Source organism: Pipistrellus kuhlii, unplaced genomic scaffold (assembly GCF_014108245.1).
Source record: "Pipistrellus kuhlii isolate mPipKuh1 unplaced genomic scaffold, mPipKuh1.p scaffold_m20_p_6, whole genome shotgun sequence".
NCBI lineage: Eukaryota > Metazoa > Chordata > Mammalia > Chiroptera > Vespertilionidae > Pipistrellus > Pipistrellus kuhlii.
Window position 1 is genome coordinate 14865714 of NW_023425562.1, and position 21805 is coordinate 14887518.

A 21805-nucleotide genomic window follows, 5' to 3' on the forward strand; every position below is an offset into this window, starting at 1 on the left:
GAGAGAGAGAGAGAGAGAGAGAGAGAGAAACATTAATGATGAGAAAAAAATCATTGATCAGCTACCTCCTACATGCCCCCCTACTGCAGATTGAGGCCACAACCTGGGCATGTTCTCTTGGCCAGAATCGAACCTGGGATCCTTCATTCCATAGACCCTCACTTTATTCACTGAAACAAACCAGCTAAGGTGTGTCTGTGCATGTTTAGATTCAGAGGAAGCATATGCTTTGTGAGTAAATGAGGAGAGATTGAAGTATATGAACAAAGCATTACAACTGGTGAGCACCCACCAATCACTAACCCTGATACTGGCACAGCACCCCACAATTTTTTCAGTTAGGAAGGCACTAGTAGTGTCCAGTGCAGTATCTTTTGAAAATGGTTTTCATGGCTCTTTAGTTAAAATTCTTTTGTTCTCAAAAAACTTTACATACAAAGGAGATGGATTAGCTTTATTAACAATAGAACTGTAACTATTCAGAAATTAAAAGATATAATCTCCTATAAGAAGGTTGGGGTGAGTCTCTCTCTCTCTCTCTCTCTCTCTCTCTCTCTCTCTCTCTCTCTCTCTCTCTCCTTCCCCCTCACACTCTCCCTTCCTCTCTCTCTGAAAATCAATGGGAAAAAATATCCTCAGGAAAAGATTAACCAAAAAAAAAAAAAAAAAAATTCTAGCCAATAATTGCTTTGAAATGGTCACTAAAATTGTGGGATATTTGTTTTGAGTAATCGTTAAGAGACACCATTCATTTGTCACTATGTGAGGTCAGTTAAGAAACACTGGTGAAGTTTTAATGAAGGACTCTTGTGTTCATTAAAAAATGAGCTCAGCCGAAACCGGTTTGGCTCAATGGATAGAGCGTCGGCTTGGGGACTGAAGGGACCCGGGTTCGATTCCTGTCAAGGGCATGTACCTTGGTTGCGGGCATATCCCCAGTAGGGGGTGTACAAGAGGCAGCTGATCGATGACTCTCTCTCATCGATGTTTCTAACTATCTCTCTCCCTTCCTCTCTGTACAAAATCAATAAAATATATATTTAAAAAAAATAAAATAAAAAATGAGCTCAAACAACTCTAGTTCTGTGAATGAGTGTCTAAGCTGATGGGATTAATGAATGTTGCTATTATTTTTCCTTGGTTAAACTTATTTACTTTCTCTGTGAATTTTATACAATTCTTGTTTGAAAAATAATTTTTTGTGGGCAGATAATTTGTGGTCCTTTTTTATTTTAAATCTTTATTGTTGACAGTATTGCACCTACTTTCCCCCCTACCGTTGCCCCCCTCCAACTGGTTCCCAACTTGCCCCAGATCTTCACCACCTTACCGTATGTGTCCATAGGTAAGACCTTTGATTAATCTCTTCCTGCCTTTCCTTTGAGACTGTGCCATGCCTCCATGCTTCTGATTCTATTTTATTCACCAGTTAATTTTGTTCATTAAATTTATTATTCATTTATTTTGATTTTTAGGTTTAATTGTTGATATATATTTGTTACCATTTTATTCATATATTTTTTTAATGTCTTCTTCTTAAAGAATACCCTTAAAAAAAGATACCCTTCATTTCATGTAATACTGGTTTGGTGGCGATGAACTCTTTAACATTTTGTTTGTGAAGCTCTTTGTCGGACCCTCAATTTTAAATGAGAGTTTTGCTAGTACAGTAATCTTGGTTGTAGGTCCTTACTATTCATGACTTTGAATATTTCTTGCCTCTCCCTTCTGGCCTGCAAAGTTTCTCTCGAGAAATCAGCTGACAACAAAACAAAACAAAGCAAAGCAAAACAAAACAAAACAAAACAAAAAACAAAATGGAAAAAAAAATCATCTGACAGTCATATGGGCATTCCCTTGTAGGGTGACTAACTGCTTTTCTCTTACTGCTTTTAAGATTCTCTCATTGTCTTTAATGCTTAGTATTTTAATTATGGTGTGGGCCTCTTGGAGTCTTTGAAATAAAGTCACTTAAAGGCTCAGCTTCTCTTATTTCATGTGTTAACCATCAATCCTATATAGAGATTTTTTGTTTGTTTTGTTAATCCTCACCTGATCAGATGAGAGTGCTTATTGGTTACCTTCAGACATTTTCCCCTTGATGTTTTAGAGAGAGTGGAAGGAAGGGGAAGAGACAGAGAGAGGGAAATAGCGATGTGAGAGAAACATTGATTGCTTACCTCCACTACACCCCCAGATTTGGGTTGGGGATCAAGCATGCAACCAAAGTATGTTCCCTTGATGGGAATTGAACCTGGGACCCTTCAGTCAATGTGTCAATGCTCTACCCACTGAGCCAAACTGGCTAGGGTTACATTGAGACTTTTGACTTTCTTAGTAACTGACCAACTTTAAAGAAAAAAATTACCCATAGTAAACAGGGTTAGAAATAAAAGAAAACTTTGCAAATAGTTTTGTTGTTTCTTGTCTTGCAACTTTAGAGTAGGATTATTTAGAGTAGAATTATTTAACAAACAATTTTTTGTAGTTATTTTTGTATACATTATTACTGATTTTTGCTGCCTAACTAATGAGTGGTTTTTTCTATTCAATGCTGCCTGACTTCTTTTAAACAAAGAAAACTTTATTTCTCTTCACTTTAGACTGGTAACTACAGTTCTTTGATTCTGGCAAATTTGGCATGCAATTTTTTTTTGTGGAAAATTTAAATAGCAGCTTCTCTCTGGAGTGATTGTACAGGGGTGGGAGTAGTCTGGTGAGGAGGGGTGAGTGCAGGGGAGGAAGTGGGGAGGGGAGAGCATTGTCCCAGGAACTAGAAGACTTGGGTTCTGCTCTCAACTCTTTGCAGGCCTTTGAGCAAATCTCTTTGCTTTTCTAGATTTCAGGTTCCTTTCAGACTCTTAAAATTCTGATTCAAAATCCCAAGCAATAATTTCTGAATTTGTATATTTAAGGACATATCCCTTCTTGTTTAATATGATGTATTTTTATTTTGCAAATTTAATTTGGGCTGAATTTTGTGATGATTATTATCTATTACTCAACTAATAATTTGGAACAACGTAAATTTCATGAAGTGCTTCTCCTCCCAGTACAGTAGATGGCACTATAGGAGAGGCAAATCAAATTACTACAAAAAAAAAAAAAAAAAAAAAAAGTAGAAACTTTGACTACCAATACTAATTTTTGTAAATTAGGAAGGCCTTCACCAAGAATTCTTGTGTCAACATATTCAGAAAGTGAATGAAAACTGATAGTGTTGCACATCTTACTGTCATTTTTTATAGTGATTTTCAAACTTTTTTTTATTGTGATCAACTAATGAAGACATCTGAGATTGAAATCCAGAACACAAGCATTTGAGCAAACACAACAGAAGTTTCATGAAGCAATAGTAAGCCTTCTACCTGTTACACATTCTTTGATAATTATATTGCATTGTACACTGTGCTGTTTTTATAAATCCCAGGAGCTGGGATTTTTGTTTTTGTTTTTTTGTTTTGTTTGTTTTTTAATATATTTTATTGATTTTTCTTACAGAGAGGAAGGGAGAGAGATACAGAGCTAGAAACATCGATGAGAGAGAAACATTGACCAGCTGCCTCTTGCACACCCCCTACTAGGGATGTGCCCGCAACCAAGGTACATGCCCTTGACCGAAATCGAACCTGGGACCTTTCAGTCCGCAGACCGAAGCTCTATCCAAACCGTTTTGGCACACTGTGCTGTTTATAACCCATTAACTTGATATCATGACCTGTAGTTTGAAAACAACAAACAAACAAATAAATTATCTAGTAAACTTATCATGAAATATCAGATTCTACTTAGCACTTGGTACCATTCCAGGTACTGTGGGCATTTAAAGATACTTCTGTTTTCTGGGAAGGGGAAGAGTTGGTTACCTTCAGACATATTAGATAGCAACCCTGTATGCCCCCAGACTAAAAATCAGTGGAAGCAGATAATTTAAGTGAAGGTTTTATGGAATAGCTTGATCATATGTAAGCCTTTACTTTGATATGAACTTTTGTTGGGAAAATTATATACTGTGGAATAAAAAGTAGTCACATGAAATAGTCATATGAATGGGGAGGTGGGGAGTGGTGGTGGTGTTAGAGAGCAACCAAAGGACTTGTATGCATGCATATTAGCATAACCAATGGACACAGACACTGGGGTGGAACATTCCTACTGGGGTGGGAATGGCTGGGGTGGGGGGGTCAATCAGGAAAAAAGGAGACATATATAAAACTTTAGATTAAAAAAAAAAAAAGAGTAGGCTTTCCTTCCTCTGGCTGCCAGCACCAGCTTACCTCTGGCACTCAGGACCCAGGCTTCCCTTATAGCCCTAGCTTCGTCTAGAAGGTCGTTTGGAAGCATGTCTGGTCTAATTAGGATATTACACTTTTATTACTATAGACTTCAGGGAAATTTGAGATACCAGGTAACTAAATGCAGCACATTAACACTGTGGATAAATGTAAAGATTCACATAGTCTGAATAAAGATATTATTATGCAGGAATTTCCCTTGTATGGCTCTGTTACTCTATTCTAAGTGCTTGGCTGTGCAGTCACCCCTGAATGGTGATTGAAACTCATCTGCACTTGGTGCAGGGACTGGGTGGGACTCTGAGTGAATTTAAGTTGTAAGAGTAGGTAAGTACCTGGGATGTCAGAGCTGATTCCTGGTTCATAAGTTTATCTTTATTATCACTTTCCTTAACCTGGTCCAAATAGGACTGTGTATATTTGTTTCTTCACAATTATAAACAATAAAATGCCAATTATCTTGGCAGTAAGAAGAGAACTAGTAAAGCGCAATCCTAATTTACATCACAATACCTTCAGTTTACAATTAAGAAGTCAGCTGTAAGAAGAAAATAACACAGCTCTAGCTGGTTTGACTCAATGGATAGAGTGTCGGCCTGCAGACAGGAGGGTCCTTGGTGGAGGGCACATACCTTGGTTGCAGGCTCCTCCCTGGTCTGGGCCCTGGTCAGGGCTCATACAGGAGGCAATCAATTGATATTTCTCTCTGTCTTTCCCTCTCTCTTCCACTCTTTCTAAAAATCAATGAAAAAATACTCGTGGGTGAGGATTAAAAAAAGAAGAAAATAACAATGGAAAACAGTTTATATATCCCAAGGAATGCCAAACTGCCTTCTAGCTTTTAAGTCATGCTTCTTGGTTTCGACTGGTACCTTTACCTTCAAGGGTTTCTTGCTATAAAGGAGTGTTACATCTCATTGTCATCTGATCAGAATTTTCCTTTTTGTTCACAGTGCAAGGTGAGGACAGAAGCACGGCGAAAAAATCTCCTTATTTTGATTTTGCATCATTTAACACAAGAAGGGTATGTTACATTGTAATTACTTGCAGAGATGAGTCCTCTTTTTCTGATACACCCTTTAAATAACAAGTCACAACTTTTATTTTTAGAGCTGTTTAATTTTACAGAAAAATTGGGCACAAAGTACAGAGAGGCCCTGGCTGGTATGGCTCAGTTGGTGTGGCAGGTGTTGGGTTTGATTCTCAGTCAGGGTACATACCTAGGTTTCTGGTTTGATTCCTGGTTGAGGGAAGAAGCAACTGATTGAGGTCTCTCTTTCTTTCTCATCTCTTCTTTCCTCTCTCTGAAATCAATTAAAAATTACAGTTAATTTTTTTTAAATACAGAGAGTTCCTATATGCTGGCAACCACCCATGCTTCCCACTCTCCCCTATCATTAACATCTTGCATTCATCTGGTACGTTTGTTACAGTTGATGAATCAATACTGTATATGGGTATATTATTAGTAGCTGAAGTCTGTAGTTTATATCGGGGCTCACTCTGGTGTACAGTTCTATGAGTTTTGACAAATGCATATCAGGTTTCCACCACTGCCATAAAAATCCCTTGTGCTCTTCCTGTCCCTACTCCATCCTCAGCAACCTAGACACACACTTTTATTGACACATTTACCTAGAAATTTTTCATATTATGTACTTGAAAACTTTATTAACAATTAAATTTTATTATCCAGCTCATGTGATACACACCTTTTCCCATACAAGTTTGAAGTTAGTGTAGCCTTTTTTATTTTTTATTTTCTTTATTGATAAAGGTATTACATATGTGTCCTATTCCTCCTTTGCCCCTCTGCCCCCTTGCTCATGCACTCTACCTCTGCCCCCGCCCCTTGTCTGTGTCCATTGGTTATGCTTATATGCCTGCATACAAGTCCTTTGGTTTATCTCTCCCCTTTGCCCCCACCCTCCCCTACCTTCCCTCTGAGGTTTGATTGATGCTTCTGTCTCTGGATCTGTTTTTGTTCATCAGTTTATGTTGTTTATTATATTCCACAAATAAGCGAGATTTTGTGATATTTACCTTTCTCTGACTGACTTATTTCACTTAGCATAATGCTCTCCAGGTTCATCCATGCTGTTGAAAATGGTAAGAGTTCCTTCCTTTTTATAGCAGCATAGTATTTAATTGTGTAGATGTACCACAGTTATTCTAATCCACTCATCTGCTGATGGGCAATTAGGCTGTATCCAAATTTTAGCTATTGTAAATTGTGCTGCTATGAATACAGGGATCCATAGATCCTTTCTGATTAGTGTTTTTAGTTTCTTGGGATATAGTCCTAGAAGTGGGATCACTGGGTCAAATGGGAGTTCCATTTTTGATTTTTTTGAGAAAACTCCATACTGTTCTCCACAGTGGCTGCACCAGTTTGCATTCCCCCCAGAAGTGCACGAAGGTTCCTTTTTCTCCAAATCCTCGCCAGCACTTGTCTTTTGTTGATTTGTTGATGATAGCCATTCTGACAGGTGTGAGATGGTACCTCATTGTCGTTTTGATCTGCATCTCTCAGATGATTAGTGACTTTGAGCATGTTTTCATATGTCTCTTGGGCTTCTTTATGTCCTCTTTCACAAAGTATTTATTTAGGTCCTTTGCCCATTTTTTTGATTGGGCTGTTTATCTTCCTTTTGTTAAGTTGTATGAGTTCCCTGTAAGTGTTGGAGATTAAGCCCTTATCGGTGATAAGATTGGCAAATGTGTTCTCCTGTGCAGTGGGCTTTCTTGTTGTTTTGTTGATGGTTTCTTTTGCTGTGCAGAAGCTTTTCATTTTGATGTAGTCCCATTTGTTTATTTTTCTCTTTAGTTTCCATTGCCCTAGGAGCTGTATTGGTGAAGCTATTGCTTTGGCATATGTCTGAGATTTTGCTGCCTGTGAATTCCTCTAAGATTTTTGTGGTTTCCCATCTTACATCTAAGTCCTTTATCCAGTGAGTTTCCCAGGGTCCCACTGCTGGCCATGTACACAGAGATAATGCCTGTTTTTCATCCTTAAAAATAAAGAAATTACATTGACCTGAATGACCTACATTCAGCTCTTTTCTGTGCAATGCCTATCCTGTAACTGGCAGGGGGAGGAAATTTTGCCACCTACCTGTTATGGCATAAAGCGTTTACTGTGTGTTAGCAAAACAGGCATTTCTCCTTTCTGCCATGAGGTGGCTCCTTGCATCTTGAATCAATGAAAATTTTAGAGTAATATTCCCTGAGACCTGATGGAAAAGTGATTTATGGATTATCAAGATGAAAAGTGAACTATAATGTAGGTATTTTTAAAATGTTTTTTAAAAAATTGATTTCAGAGTGAGGAAGGGAGAGAGAGATAAAAACATGAATGATGAGAATCACTGATCATCTGCCTCCTGTCCCCTCCTCCTCCCCCTCCCACTTACTGGGGACCAAGCCCACAACCCAGGCATGTGCCCTGACCAAAATCGAACCAGGACCACCTGGTGTATAAGTGAGCTACACCACTGAGCTACACCCATTGGGCTAATATAGGTAATTTTAAGGACATATCAGTGTCAGGAAAATAGACTCGCTTTTAGCAAAATACCAAGAATTCAGCAAAGACGATAGATTATTGTGGATTGAAATAAACAATCAGAGAAAGCTTTTTAGAGAAGGGATATGAGCCGGTCTTTTTCTTTTCATTTTTATTTTTTAATTATAGCTGACATACAGTGAAAGATATGTAGAATGCCAATAGACAGATGTGATGGACAAGGGCATTCTAGGCAAGGGCACAGAGGAAGAAGGAGCATGGCATAACTGAACAATTAGGGAAACAGAAAGACCAGAGTTCGGAAGTGTGGGGGAGAATTGGTGAGATCAAACAGTGGAGGTCATGGTACAGGTCCTTGTAGCACCACAGATGCATCCTCTAGGACTCAGTGCCTGTTACCAGCCTCTGTCTCTTCTGCTGTTTTTTGCTCATTGGTGCTCACTGCTTGTCCCGAGATCCTGTCCTGTCACTGTTGGCTAAGAACCTCTAGTGGCTCTTGCCAACCCTATCAAGTTCAGACCTCATTCAAACTCAAGTAGTGGAATAGGAACACATAGAAGCAGTTTTGTTTCTCTGATCAACTAATAGTTTAGGAAACACTTTATTTAGTATAAAATTTTTTTTAAAGTAAAAATTCTATGATCCTAGAAAGAGTTTAGAATATAGTGTAATATCAGTAAATACTACAAGCAATTTCTAGTCTCTGTTTCTATCTTCCTTTTTTTCTTGTTTACAAGTGCAAATATATGTGTATTTAGTCATCCAAAAAGTTTGGAGCCCTGGTCTGTTTGGCTCAGTGGATAGAACATCGGCCTGCCGACCAAGGGCCACATGCCCAGGTTGTAGGCTTGATCCCCAGTAGGGGGTATGCAGGAAGCAGCTGATCAATGATTCTCTCTAATCATTGATGTTTCTATCTCTCTCTCTTTTCCTTCCTCTCTGAAATCAATAAAAATATATTCTAAAAAATAAAAAAAATGTTTGGAAAAATAGAGAAAGTGTTAATAGTCATTATCTATGAGTGGTGAAATTTTCTTTTGACTTACCAGTATTTTCTAGTTCTTTTCTTAAATTAGCATATATTACTTCATATTAAACTAAAGTCATTAATTAAAAGTGGGTTTAGCTCATTTCTCTGAAAAATGGGGATTAAGACAGAGTGTAGAAGCCAGGTGAGCCATCAATAAGTATAGAAACTGACTGAGTACAGCCAGTTGACATTTGCAAGTTCTTTAAAATTGGCAAGGTCATGGGAAATAATTATGATAACCTTCTTTAACAAAATTCAGTCTTCCAACTGGCCTGAATCTTGGCCAGGGAAGAGAGCATAACAATGATAAACAAGTTTTCCTCTTCTACCTTTTGGATTCAAGTCAAACAGAAGGAATTATAACCTGTAGTAGGAGTTCTTAATCTTGGTTTTTTACAAACCCCTAAAGTTGTATGCTAAGCTAAGCACATTTGTTAGGAGAGAATCCTTGCTTTTAGAAAGAAGTTAACTAAGATTATGAACTGGAGAGTCTTTCCACTTTCAGAGGATTGTGAGACAAGGCACTTGTTTTTATTGCTAAGACTAGTTAAGTCAGATAGCTTTTCAACTGAACAGGTTAAAAATGACAGTGAAGAACCCATGGTGAGGATACTACTTACACCTAGAAGTGGGAATGTGTTACTGATGAAAAATTACCAGAAACAATACATCCAATTGGATGACATCTTTTTATATTAAATTTCCTCAGTGATGTTGCTCAACATATGTGGGAATTTTCTTCAGAGCTCATGACATATTCTTTTAAATCACCTCAATGATGGGCAAATCATGCCTATTGGAACTGAATTTGGGTTTTATCAATTGTCAAATGTTGCCTAAAATGAATAAAGATGGAAATACCCACTTTTGGCTACAAATGAAAAGGTAAATCACAAGATATATTTTTAGTTGACTTATTTGACTGAACACTTCCAAAAACGTTTTAAACAATAATGGCTCTGGACTTTTTATGCCTGTTTGCTTTTGTTCTTTCTACTCGTGTTTAATTTTTTTGTTTTGTTTTTTTTTCTTCTGTGCAATGGCAAGATATATTGATACAGCTAATGCTTTGGAGCAAGAAACTCAACTGGGGTTACGACGCTTTGAAGTTTGTGACAATGTTGACCTTGAAACTATTTTGATGGACTATGAGAGCTATTATTTTATAAAATTTCAGAAATACCCCAAAATTATCAAAAAGGCATCAGACACAGGTACCTGGCTATTTTCTAGAAATAAAACTTTATCTCATTTTTAAGATTAGCATTTCCTTGTCCTTTTATTTCCAGATAAATGGTGCCCCTCATGCTGTACTGAAGGACTATATCAGACAGATCCCATAGCTTTCCTTAGATTCAGTGCAATTTAAATATAATCCTTGGACATGGATATTCCTTTCTTTATGTTAGCGTTTGTTTGAGAAATGCGTGTTTTAGAACAATGAAGGCAAAACCTCAGAGTATCACAGGTCCTTTTTTTTTTTCTTCCCAATCCTAGTGTACATTCAATATTATTTGTATTGATTTCAGGTGTACAGCACAGTGTTTAGACAATCATATGCTTTAGAGGTTCTTTTTAGAAGCCCAACATTACTTTCATTTCTTTAGAGATGGAAAGAGCTGTTAGAAGAGGATAAATGACAGAAGATTCTTTTCTTGCTAGGAAGACCTATTATCTATCTCGAAAATAACATGAAAATGAGTATTGGTGAAGCTAATAGCTCATGTATAGATAATGAAATGCTTTTGAAAGCCATCAATCCAGATAATGATCAATATTTTGCAAAGACCCAGTATAGGTTAGCAGTCAAGGAGGCTGGCTGGAGGAAAGATCTAAAGTGAGGGCCCTAGGTATTGTAGTAACATTGACTTAGAAGTATGTAAGTGGGGGAAGTAATTATAAACCAAGGGAGATCATTGTCCTGTTTACAAGGCACTTGTTAAGCCACAGACTTTAACATTTCATGTGGGGACCAGGAAACCAAGAGGAATGTCAATTAAAAATAGCCAGGGCCGAATCTCAGAGCTGGAAAGGGTCTGAGAGAGAGGTATTTTACCTGAACTCCCTTTTCAGTGCAGGGTTCAGAGCCCTTGGCTGCTGGATCTGAGTTTTGGCAGAGAAAGCAAGGACTCTTACCACTGGAACACCAGAACTATTATTGACATGATCTGATTTCTAAATTGCCAGCTCTGATCTAGCTTGGAAATGCATTCTCTTAGGATATGGACACTAAATCTTTATGTTCAGGTAAACTGGCAGAGTATGACTGAAAAGTAGTCCTTGCCAGACTCATAGAATTGTCCTGATGCCCCACAGACCATGGCAAATGTTTCCAAGTTCATGAAAACCTAATGAAATGGTAACTAAGTCCATACTGGAGTTATCACTAGGTCCATGGTCTACAATAGGTTTAATATCTAAGACCTTTGGGGCCTTTCTCTACCTGGAAACATTTGGGAAGCCTGAACTTTCTCTTCTTTCTCTTTGCTGGTAGTTTTGCTTCTCTCTAGATAAGAGTAGCTTAGAGTCTTTAAATTCCAAAAGGCTGTTGCACAAATTTAAAAGCAATGTAAAAGGACAAACATACTTGAAAAAATCACTTTCTCTTAAAAATTGAATTCTTTTCTTTCCCTCCCAATATCTATTTTGCTGCAGCTGAAAATAACATACCACCAAGAAGTGGAGGGAAGGCCAGAAGGTAAATGGTAATTCATCTTGATCAACTCAACTCTAGGAATTTGTGGGACCCTTTCAGAAGATGCTCCAGTGTGGCTCCATGACTGTCTACCAGCAGCACCAGGCTGTGGTCTTATGATTTAGGTGGGCCCAGCCATGTGTTCGCTCATGTTACAAATGTCCAGGACATGGCCAATGTCTGTCAGTTCTCCTGGCTTTACTGTAAATAGTTGCACCCACTCATGCTATTTTCTAGGCTCAGGGTTTGAAAAGAATGGACCTTAGAGATTAAAAGACCTGAGTTTAATTCAGGGCTCTACTTTTGACAAGCTAGGTCCTAGCTGCTAGGAGCATGTTTCTGACATATAGTGAGTTCCCTGTACATACCAAGCACCCAAGAAATACATTCCCTTTTAAAATCACACCTGAGTTTCTTTGTGCACGCCCATGTCCTGGCCTGTCTGAAGATAATCAGGCCTTTCTTTTCTCCTCCTTTTCTGGCACTCATCTTATATTCCTTATATTCCTTATATTCATTTGGGACTTGCAGCATCTGATGGAGCCCCTCTGTCTCTTGACCATTCTGAGGAGACACGGTGTCCTCCTCAGTGTCTTCCTCATTCCCTTCTTCCCACTCCCAACCCACACCCACTGTTGAGAAATGGTCAGGAGTGCAAGGGCATGGCTGCCAACGATGGAATAGCTGTGGGCCATGAAGGCCTGTAGATTTTTCTAATATAGTAAGGCCAAATCTTAGGAGAAGGTTGAAGTGGAGTTTTAGTAGAGGCCTCACAACCACTTAGTCAGTGAACAAAATTTCTTAAACTTTTAGAATGCAATTGAAGAAAACTTAGATTATAAGACAAGCAACCCATTAGGCCTTTAGGAGGTATGAGTTCCATTTGCCCCACTAAGTTCCTTGCTCTTGTGACTCCAGTCCCTGGTCTGCAGCCTAAAAAGGAAGGGTCAGACACCTCACAGGATTGTTTGTCATCATTTATAAAATGGCTGTGGAGCCCTGAATGCTTTGTGATAATACACTGCCCGAAGCTACCTTTGCTTTGTACTGTTTTTTAGGGATGTTTTATTGTTTTGACTGAATGTTATTCTTTTTCTTTTTTAAAAACTATTTAAAGTATTACAAATAGTAGTACATAGGTCTCCTTTTTCTGAATGCTATTCTTTTATTTATAGTTGCCATAAAGTTAGTCAGACTCTGGTAACAAATAAGCACTTCTGAATAGACCCAATGAGGAACATTTTAAGAGGCCATTTAGATTCTGATTATTTTTCAGCCATACATTCATGCTTGGAATTTTCTCAGCATTCCTCACCTGGAAAAACATTCTGCGAGTGAATGTCTTTGGAGACCTTTGCTTCCCATTTGGGATAGATGTTGATGGTTTGGGGTTCCTTCAGCTCTCCTCTGAGTAGATGTTTGTACCTGCAAGCATGAAGGTTGGATAGCAAAGGGCTAGGACCAGGATGAATAACTAGGAAAATAATGAATACTGTTTGTTTACAATTTTATTCTAAAAGATAGTTGTTGAAATGAAAGGTTGTATCATGTGACTGGCTATTAACAGATGAGAGGCACTTTTCTTAATTCTTACATCTCACACCAAAGAGTAAGCACCCAGCTTAGAGATTTGTAGCTGACCCAAGGAGGAAAAATTCTTTAATGCGATGGTTGACAGAATTAGTTTGCAATAAGGTCTTGACAATTTAGGAGATGGGCCCAAATAACAAGATGAAATTTAATGAAATATGATTTAAACTCTACCCAAAGATTAACAACAAATAGCTCCCCTATTACAAAACCAGAGACGTAGGAATCTGAGTGAACTGCAGATGCAGTATGAGTCAACAATGGTCCCTACAATAATGCAGTGGCTGTTTTCACTCTCTAAAGAGAGATTGGATCTTCTCTGTAATATTCCACAGGACATGCTTAGAACTAGTGACTGAAGTTAAATAACAGGGTGGATTTGGTTCTATATTAGAAATAATTTTACAATCGTTAGAGCTGATGGAAATAAAATTGTGTTTCTTTGCACATTAGTGCACTTGTCTTTAGTCATGTTAAAGCAAATATGTGAGTCATTTGCCTCCAGTGGGAAAACAGGCTCCCAGTTTACTTACAGACACACAGGATGTTGAGGCAAATTTAACTTTCTCTATAGATCTATATTTATCTATCTCTATCTATCTATCTATCTATCTATCTATCTATCTATCTATCCTTACTTCATTTAAATCAGTGCTGTTCACAAGGATTTGCACTTATAAAATACCTGGTATTCATTTCATAGATTTTTATTGCTGTGCCAGCAAAAGACCCGAGGGGCAGACATTCTTATTCCTAATCTACGATGCCCTGATAAACTGGCAGTTGTTCTTCTCCTGACCTTTACCTGTTGGGCTCAACACTGCAGTCACCACATGTGGACATTGGTGGTATTATTGGCATAGATGATCTCACTGGCCAAATAGCTATATGGTTATAGTAGACATGACCAACTTTTTCTTTCTTACAAAGAAAGAAATGGCAGCTCTCTGACCACTTAGCATAGAGAGAGAAAATTCTAGAAATGTACCGTATTTTCTGGTGTATAAGACGACCCCCTAATTTTACAGTTAAAACATAGGTTTAGGCCTATATTCGCTGTATAAGACTATCCCCCACTTTCGAGGCAACACCAGTTCTTTTTTTAATAGACCGCCTCTCTGACTCTGGCCAATCTGAGCAGGCTTTTTACTAGAACACAGTGTAGCTTTGGGTACAGAACATGTATAATTTGCTGCATAAAAAGCCTGCTCAGATTGGCCAGAATCAGAGAGGCGGTCTGTTAAAAAAAGAACTGGTGTTGCCTCGGAAGTGGGGGGTAGTCTTATACAGCGAATATAGGCCTAAACCTATGTTTTAACTGTAAAATTAGGGGGTTGTCTTATACGCCGGAAAATACAGTATCTCACATGGGTGGGTAAGAGAATGAGAGAACCAAACACCTGATGATGTGTTTGTGAAAGGAACAAGTATATTTTACCTCTGCACTGATGTATAACATAGATACAGTCAAGGCATATATAGTCACCAGCAGGCTCCCTTCCTAGTCAATACCACCATCACCACCTCAGTTAGCCACTAATTTTGACTTGCAGTCCCGTTAATTTGTTTTGCCTGAAGTATACAATTCTGGTGAAATTTTTTCTTATAAACATGAATGACCTATGACAACAGAGACGAGGTAAGGTTGCTTTCCTTCCATGAACCCCTTTTGACATCTCTTGTACACAGTATGATGGGAGATATTTTAAGTAGACAGGGTACACCCAGCACACCATGGACAAATCCCTAGACTTTCTAATGCTCATTCATCTGAGTAGAGGACTCCGTCCTTCTGTGCCTCTCCTCTGCTCTTCCAGAGGGAAGGGAGAGGGGGAGCTGGGTAGAGGTGGAAAGAAACAAGGAAAGGATGTTTGTAAAGCACTTTGGGAAAAGAAAGCTATTTACAGAATACTGAAGCCAGGGGTCATGAAAGGGAAATGCAGAGAGTGAGTCAGGGGCCTCTAGGAGGAGGTGGCACTCTAGCTCCATCTTGCAGAAACCCAATGGGTAGACTGAGCGAGTCAGGCTTGGATGGACAGGATAGGGGGGTGCAGATGTTAGGGCCCTATTGTGGTATACCTGTCTATCTTTCAAGAACTCTGTGCTCCACGAGTTGTTTAGTTACCTCAGACTAAGTGGTTAGAATAATTTCCTTCAAGGTTTTTGTTTCCTACCTTAGGATGATGAATGACAGTTGTCAAAATCTTCCCATGATCAGTCAGCTGAGGCCACGGTCCAAAACCATGATGGGGAAGCCAGGGGAAGCCAAACCCCTCCATAAGGAACATCCTAAACAGGTTGGGACAGTTTTGCTTGGTGTTGGTAAAAAAGCAGGTTTTAAATTGCTGTATGATCTCATTAAATTGTAGATTTTCTTCCAAGTCGCTGAATTAAAAACACAGGCAAATCCCTAGTCTTTCTAATGTTTCTGACTTTGAGTGGGAGGGCTCTTCCCTCCCCAGCCTTTCCCCTGGTCTGAGTGCTGGGTGACAGCCCTTGAGGGGTGAGTGCTGAGCATGGCAGGAGGGCCTGTTTGCTGCAGAGTCCGATCCTCCTATTTGAGGTAACTGTAGTCAGGAGGCCTTCCTATCCTAAAGTACCTCCCTGTTTTCCTAGATGTGGTCCAAGGGTTGTTTTGGGTGTGGCTGGGTCTCAGGGTTTCCTGTTGGATTTTTCTGAAGTGACATGGTTGGTTCCCACCCCAGACCTCCACACTGGACTTTCTGGTGGAGATGGGGAGCAAGAGGAGTGAGTCCAGCAGCTACTGATTTAGGAGATCCAGGCCTAGAGATTCCTGGTTTAGAACAAAACATACCCGGTTTCAAAGGAAACAGAACCCATAGAGATTATGAAGTATAATTAATGCCAAAGATGTCTTGTGGGGTAGAAAGAAATAATCACAAAACTCAGTTGGTCAAAAGGAATCTCTCATCTTCAAAGAGGTTGGACGGTCTGGCCATTGTAGTCTGACTCAGGCAGAAGGCAAGTGGGAAGGTAGCAGATAAATCCCACAGGAGCTGGCTGGCTGCTGCCCTTCAAACTTGGCACCTCTGGCAACAAACACCTCTGGTCTCAGGAGAAAAGAAAAGCCAGCAAGTGGGAATGGGTTGAGGCATTGGGAAAGCAGCTTGTAGCCCATGCTTCCAAGGCCAGCTCCTCTACATGGCACAGGCAGAGAGTTCATCTTGGGGCTGCACAGAAGTGGCCAAATTATACATGGGGTTCCCCATTTACAGAAATGATCTCCAGTACTTGACATTTGATTTGGGGTAATGGAATAGGCAGCTACAATCAGGATCTCTATGTCCCTTTTGACTTCTACCTGCCTTCTTCTTTCTTCAGGAGGTTGTCAGTAACACTGGCATGGAGAATGCTGACTTTGGCTTAAACATATCAGGAATCACCAGAGGCCGTGGAGGAGAAAATGTCCGTCCACAAAAAGTAAGTAGAATTCATGAACCTGACACTGAAAGGGAAAAATCCCCTTTTCTTTAAAAAAAAAAATGTTATTTCTGTCAAACGGAAAAATTACTATGTAATGATCAAAGGTTGTCTGTGAGGTGAACTGGGAAGAGCACTGGGTAAAGATTAGAACCCTGGGGTTCTGGTCTGACTCTTCCTTCTAGATCAATGGACTTGAATGAACTGTCCCATCTCTGAGGAGCTCATTTTCAACTTGAGAGGTTTGGAAAAGATAGTTTCTAATGTTCCTTTCAGCTTAAAACTCCATGATTAAAATAATAAACATTGGCATGTCTGTGCTGCATTATTTAAGAAGTGACCTCATCCTAGCTGGTTTGGCTCTATGGGTAGAGCATCAGCTTGCAGAATGAAGGGTCCCAGGTTCGATTCTGGTCAAGAGCTCATACCTTCATTGCAGGCTGGATCCCTGTTTCTGGTTGGGACTCATGTGGGTGTCAACCAATCGATGTGTCTCTCTCATATCCATTTTTCTCTCTCTTTGTTTCTCCCCCTCCCTTCCATTCTCTCTAAAAATCAATGGAAAAATATCCTTGGATGAGGATTAACAATCACAAAAAATGGGGGCCTCCCACTCATTTTTTTCTGCCTCTTAGTGGTTGTTGATTAGTGGTGTCACCTTTCTTCTCGGAGGTATGCCTTCACCTAGAATGTAATTTCCTGTGAACCATGAAACCTCTCTTGACAGAGAGTTGGTCTTGTCCTTGATGAGTATTCTATCTCTTTCATGACGAACCTCATGTTCTTATTTGTAAATAATAGTTTCTCAAACAGAAAAGACTCAAATTGGGTAGATATAGGCAAAAGGCAGGTAAAAGATGTCACTTGGAAATGAAAAAGTAGCATCAACACCAAAGCTGTATTTATTAACACACTTAAAGTTGTATTTCTTTAAGTGTCATCTTTCTTTTCTTTCTTTGATCAAGTTCTTACTTTCAGTCAACTCTTCTCAGCATACCCAACTCTGGGTTGTGCATGTTTAGAGAGAAAGCGGGGGGCATCTCTTTGGAAATCAAGGGAGCTGTCTCATTGACCTGACCTGACTTCTTTCAGGGCTCAAATACATGAGTGATTGCTGGGGATACAATTTGAATCTATATCTCCCATGGAGAAACACGTCCCTGGTCACCTTCACTACTTTCATTGTATTTTCAGCCACTTTGGGGCCTAGCAGTTTTGTGACATTAGTTTATCTCCATTCAAGTTCGTATGAATGGGTGTTTCTGATCAGGTCATAAGGAAGGAACTATTTAACCCAGTACTTAAGCTTTGGAAGAGTCTTACTGTAAATTCTCTCACAGCAGAAATGTTCTCAGGATAAAATGTACATGATTTTCTCCCTTGAATTTCAGATGTTTATAAGCTGAATGAGGGTGTATGGCCAGGAGGCTGATCTCCAAAATGCATCTCTCATTGCCATGGTAGGGCCCTTAGCTTTAGGATTCCCCAGTCTCCCTTGCAACTTTAATAGGCATATTGCTCTTAAAGGTAATGGCTTTGGAGTCAGCCTGCCTAGGTTCAAACCCTGGCTCAGACCTTCCTAGCTGTGTAACCTTGGGCAAGTTGTTCAATCTCTTTATAAATCTCATTTCTTTCAGCGGTAAAATGGAAATAATCATAGGGTCACTTTAAATGTCATAATAAATGGAGGGTCTTAGTACAGTGCCCAGCACACGATAAACACTCAATAAATGCCAACTACAATTATAGTTTATAGTTATTTATAGTTATATATATATATAGTTATTTACATATATAGTTATTTATATTTATAGTTATTATTTGTTTTTGCACACAACTTTACTGTTCCTTCTTCCTAGAGGGGAAACAAGGTGAATTTGGAGGGAGTATGAGAGACAGGTATCTGGGTTTGAATCTTGGCCTGAAGCCACTTGTTAGCTGTATGGCACTGGGAAGATCATGGAATTTCCCTGGCCTTATTTCCATCTATGAAACTAGGCTACCACATCTGACTAGCAGAAGTGTTATAAGACATAGAAAAAAATCAAAAGTACAGATTGGTAGTTACAAAATAGTCAAAGTATAGAATAGGAAAATAGTCAATAATCTAAATATATAAAAGGCTAATATGCAAAGTGTCCCCTTGGGATTTCAACTGGGAGACTGGGAGTTTTGGAGACCAGGAGTTCGATTGCTCGCTATGATGTGTGCTGACCATAAGGGGGCAGCACAGAACAAAGGAAGGCCCTGGTTGGCACCTGAAAGGTCCTGATTGGCCCTGATTGCTGGCCAAGCCTAGGGACTCTACCTGTGCATGAATTTTGTGCACCTGGCCTCTAGTATTTTATTTATTTTATTTTTTAAAATATATTTTTATTGATTTTTTACAGAGAGTAAGGGAGAGAGATAGAGAGCCAGAAACGTCGATGAGAGAGAAACATTGACCAGCTGCCTCCTGCAACCCCCCACTGGGGATGTGCCTGCAACCAATGTACATGTCCTTGACCGGAATCAAACCTGGGACCTTTCAGTCTGCAGACAGACGCTCTACCACTAAGCCAAACCTGTTTCGGCTGGCCTCTAGTATTTTAATAACTATGTATAATGCTACGTGGGTACTGAAAATATGGGGGGGGGGACACTTTGTAAAGCATATGATTGTCTAACCACTATGTTATACACCTAAATTAATATAAAATAATATTGAATGTAAACTGTAATTGAAAAATATTTAAAAATTAAAAAAAAATTAAAAATTGTAAATAATTTTTGCAAGGTAGCTTGCATGCCTGTTTTGTGCCAGGTACTCTACTGAGAAAGTCCATAGTAAATAGGAACTTTCATTACTTTTGTGCCAACGAGTCTTTCCTGTGTGTGTAATGTTCCAAAAGGAGGAGACAGTATGGGGAAATAGACATGTAAGGAAGCAGATGGTATGTGTCAGGAACTGAAAAATGCTTGTGAACTTCCACTTAAACCAACTTCATTCTGAAGAATTTATTTACAACTTGTTTTTTTTTTTTTCTAGAGTACCCTCACTTCAGGAAATTACCTTGTTCATTATTAGTGCAGGTTATTTTAAAGCTTCACTTTAAGTTGGGCCTACACACCAAGGAACATTAATGTGTCTTGGTTTAATGATGCTTAGCTATTAAGGATAGTCTTTCCTCAAGTTTTAATGGTGTAAATAAAACATTACTCCCTTTCAGGGCCAAATCATTGACTTCCGAGGGCTGCTCACAGATGCTATCAAAGGAGCAACCAACGAACTTGGCTCAAATAGCTTTGAATGTAACCCAGACCCTGCGGTAAGTGGCTAAAATGTGACATTCATCTTGTACTAAACTGCCAAAGTCCAGAAGAACTTTAGAGACATAATTTCGAGTCCAAAGAAACCTTGAGATTGGGTAGAAGATCATAGTAATCCGCCATCATTTGTGTCACTGTGAATTACCAAGCAATGTTATACCATGAGGTGTTTTTGTTCCCATCATCAGGAACGACTGCTGAAACCTCTAAGTGCATTTATTGGCATGAACAGTGAGATGAGAGAACTGGCAACTGTGGTGAGCCGGGTAAGATCAGATATTCAATTCACAATTTACAGAGGCGGATTGGGGCTCCTGGAGCATTGCGGGCTGCTTCTTTTATTAATAACAATAAATATGATCATTTATTTATAAAGTGCCCCCACTTGCAAAGGCACTCATATTGTTTAGAGGCACAATAATGCATGATAAATAAATTATAGAATCATAAAATTACAATATAAAAAGCCCACCATCTCACTATAGAGGCCAAGAAAACCAAAAAGACTTAGAAAGTAAGAGACAGACAGGTGAAAGATTTTAGGCTGAGCCAAGAGTTAAAGAAAGAAAGCCTCTTAGAGAAGGAAAGAGCATGTCTGCATCTTGTTTAAACAGTCAAAGCCTGGAAATAGAGATGTCAGGAGTCTGGTGATTTCACAAGTGGAAATTTCCACGAAATACAAACTTAGTAGGAAAGAGTTTACTATCCAGATTACTGAGCTTTCAAGGCTGCCTACCCCCTTAGAATCTCAGACAATGTTTAAAATGGTGCAAAAAGCTGCACCATGACTGAATAATTCAGGGTCTGCAGTTCTCTCTTTCAGTTCAGCAGTTGTTCACTGCATGTCTACTATGTGTCAGGCATGTGCGGAGGCTGGAAATACAAAGATGACCCAATCACACAGTCCTTGCATGCAAGAGTTTCTCATCCCAGGGGAAGGTGGACTTTGAAAGCATAAAGGAGGAGTGTTTTGTGCAAAGAGAGGGGAAAGTGTTAGGGAAGAAGGTATCCAGGAAATAGAGTATAAGACGGATGGTGGGGGACTTTCTGGGCAAAGGTATATACCTGTGAAATTGTATCAATTGAGCAGTGTTTCCAGTGAGCCATGTAAGATGCAAGGAGTGCTGGGAAATGGGGCTGGAGAGAGAGGCCAGGGCTCCTGAGTAAGGGGCTAGGGAACAGGGCCCAGGATGGAAGACTTGTCTATGGCAGATGGGAAGTCTTTCAAAGGTGTCCATTGAGAATGGGGTATTCAAATGTGCTTTGTAGATAGCTTGTTCTATTGACAGTGTAGTGGATGATATCAAAGAAATGGAGATAGGGAGACCAATTCTGAAGTTATTACTAGTGAGATAGGATTGGGATGCATAAGAGAGTAGAGTAAAATATTTTTTATTATCACAAAAATCAATAGTCTCATTATTATTTTTGCAAAAGGATAACATGACTAGTGATGATAGGGTTGTAGAGTGGGAGTGTCCTGAAATGATTCTGTCTGGAATCCTTTCTACAGTACCATGTGAAGCAGTCATCAGCTTCTGAATGCTTACAGAGAGGGGGAGGTCACCACTTCATGAGGTAGCCCTGTTGAGTTCTAACTGATAACACTTGGTTGCTGTATGGAAAACTTCCTTTTGGGAAATTAAACACCTCCATGTGGAACTCAATGTCAACTTTAGAAGAGGGCGAGATCTATGAGTGGCTGGGGAATATGCAGGACCAGGCTTTAAATACCTGGTAGGTTCTCCCAAGATCTTGGGTTCCCATCCAGGAATGGATCATGCATATTCTGCATGACCAGAAACACTTGTATGAATAGTCTCTCTAATGAAAGTCCTTACCTGTGGGTGAAGGGAACTGAGAGGACGGAGGACAGGATTAGGAGCATAACATCTCACCAGCATTTAAAAAATAGGTTT

At 39.3% G+C, this 21805-nt stretch overlaps 1 protein-coding gene across 1 annotated transcript in view; it reads left to right on the top strand.

The window, feature by feature from the left end:
• Nucleotides 1-21805, top strand: part of KATNAL2 (katanin catalytic subunit A1 like 2) — a 64129-nt gene that overhangs the window by 19541 nt on the left and 22783 nt on the right. The window contains exons 2-8 of the mRNA XM_036418212.2: nucleotides 5249-5319; nucleotides 9899-10065; nucleotides 11507-11549; nucleotides 15316-15433; nucleotides 16479-16577; nucleotides 19787-19885; nucleotides 20075-20152. Of these exons, the coding sequence (XP_036274105.1) occupies nucleotides 5249-5319; nucleotides 9899-10065; nucleotides 11507-11549; nucleotides 15316-15433; nucleotides 16479-16577; nucleotides 19787-19885; nucleotides 20075-20152 (675 nt within the window). The remainder of the gene's footprint in view (nucleotides 1-5248; nucleotides 5320-9898; nucleotides 10066-11506; nucleotides 11550-15315; nucleotides 15434-16478; nucleotides 16578-19786; nucleotides 19886-20074; nucleotides 20153-21805) is intronic.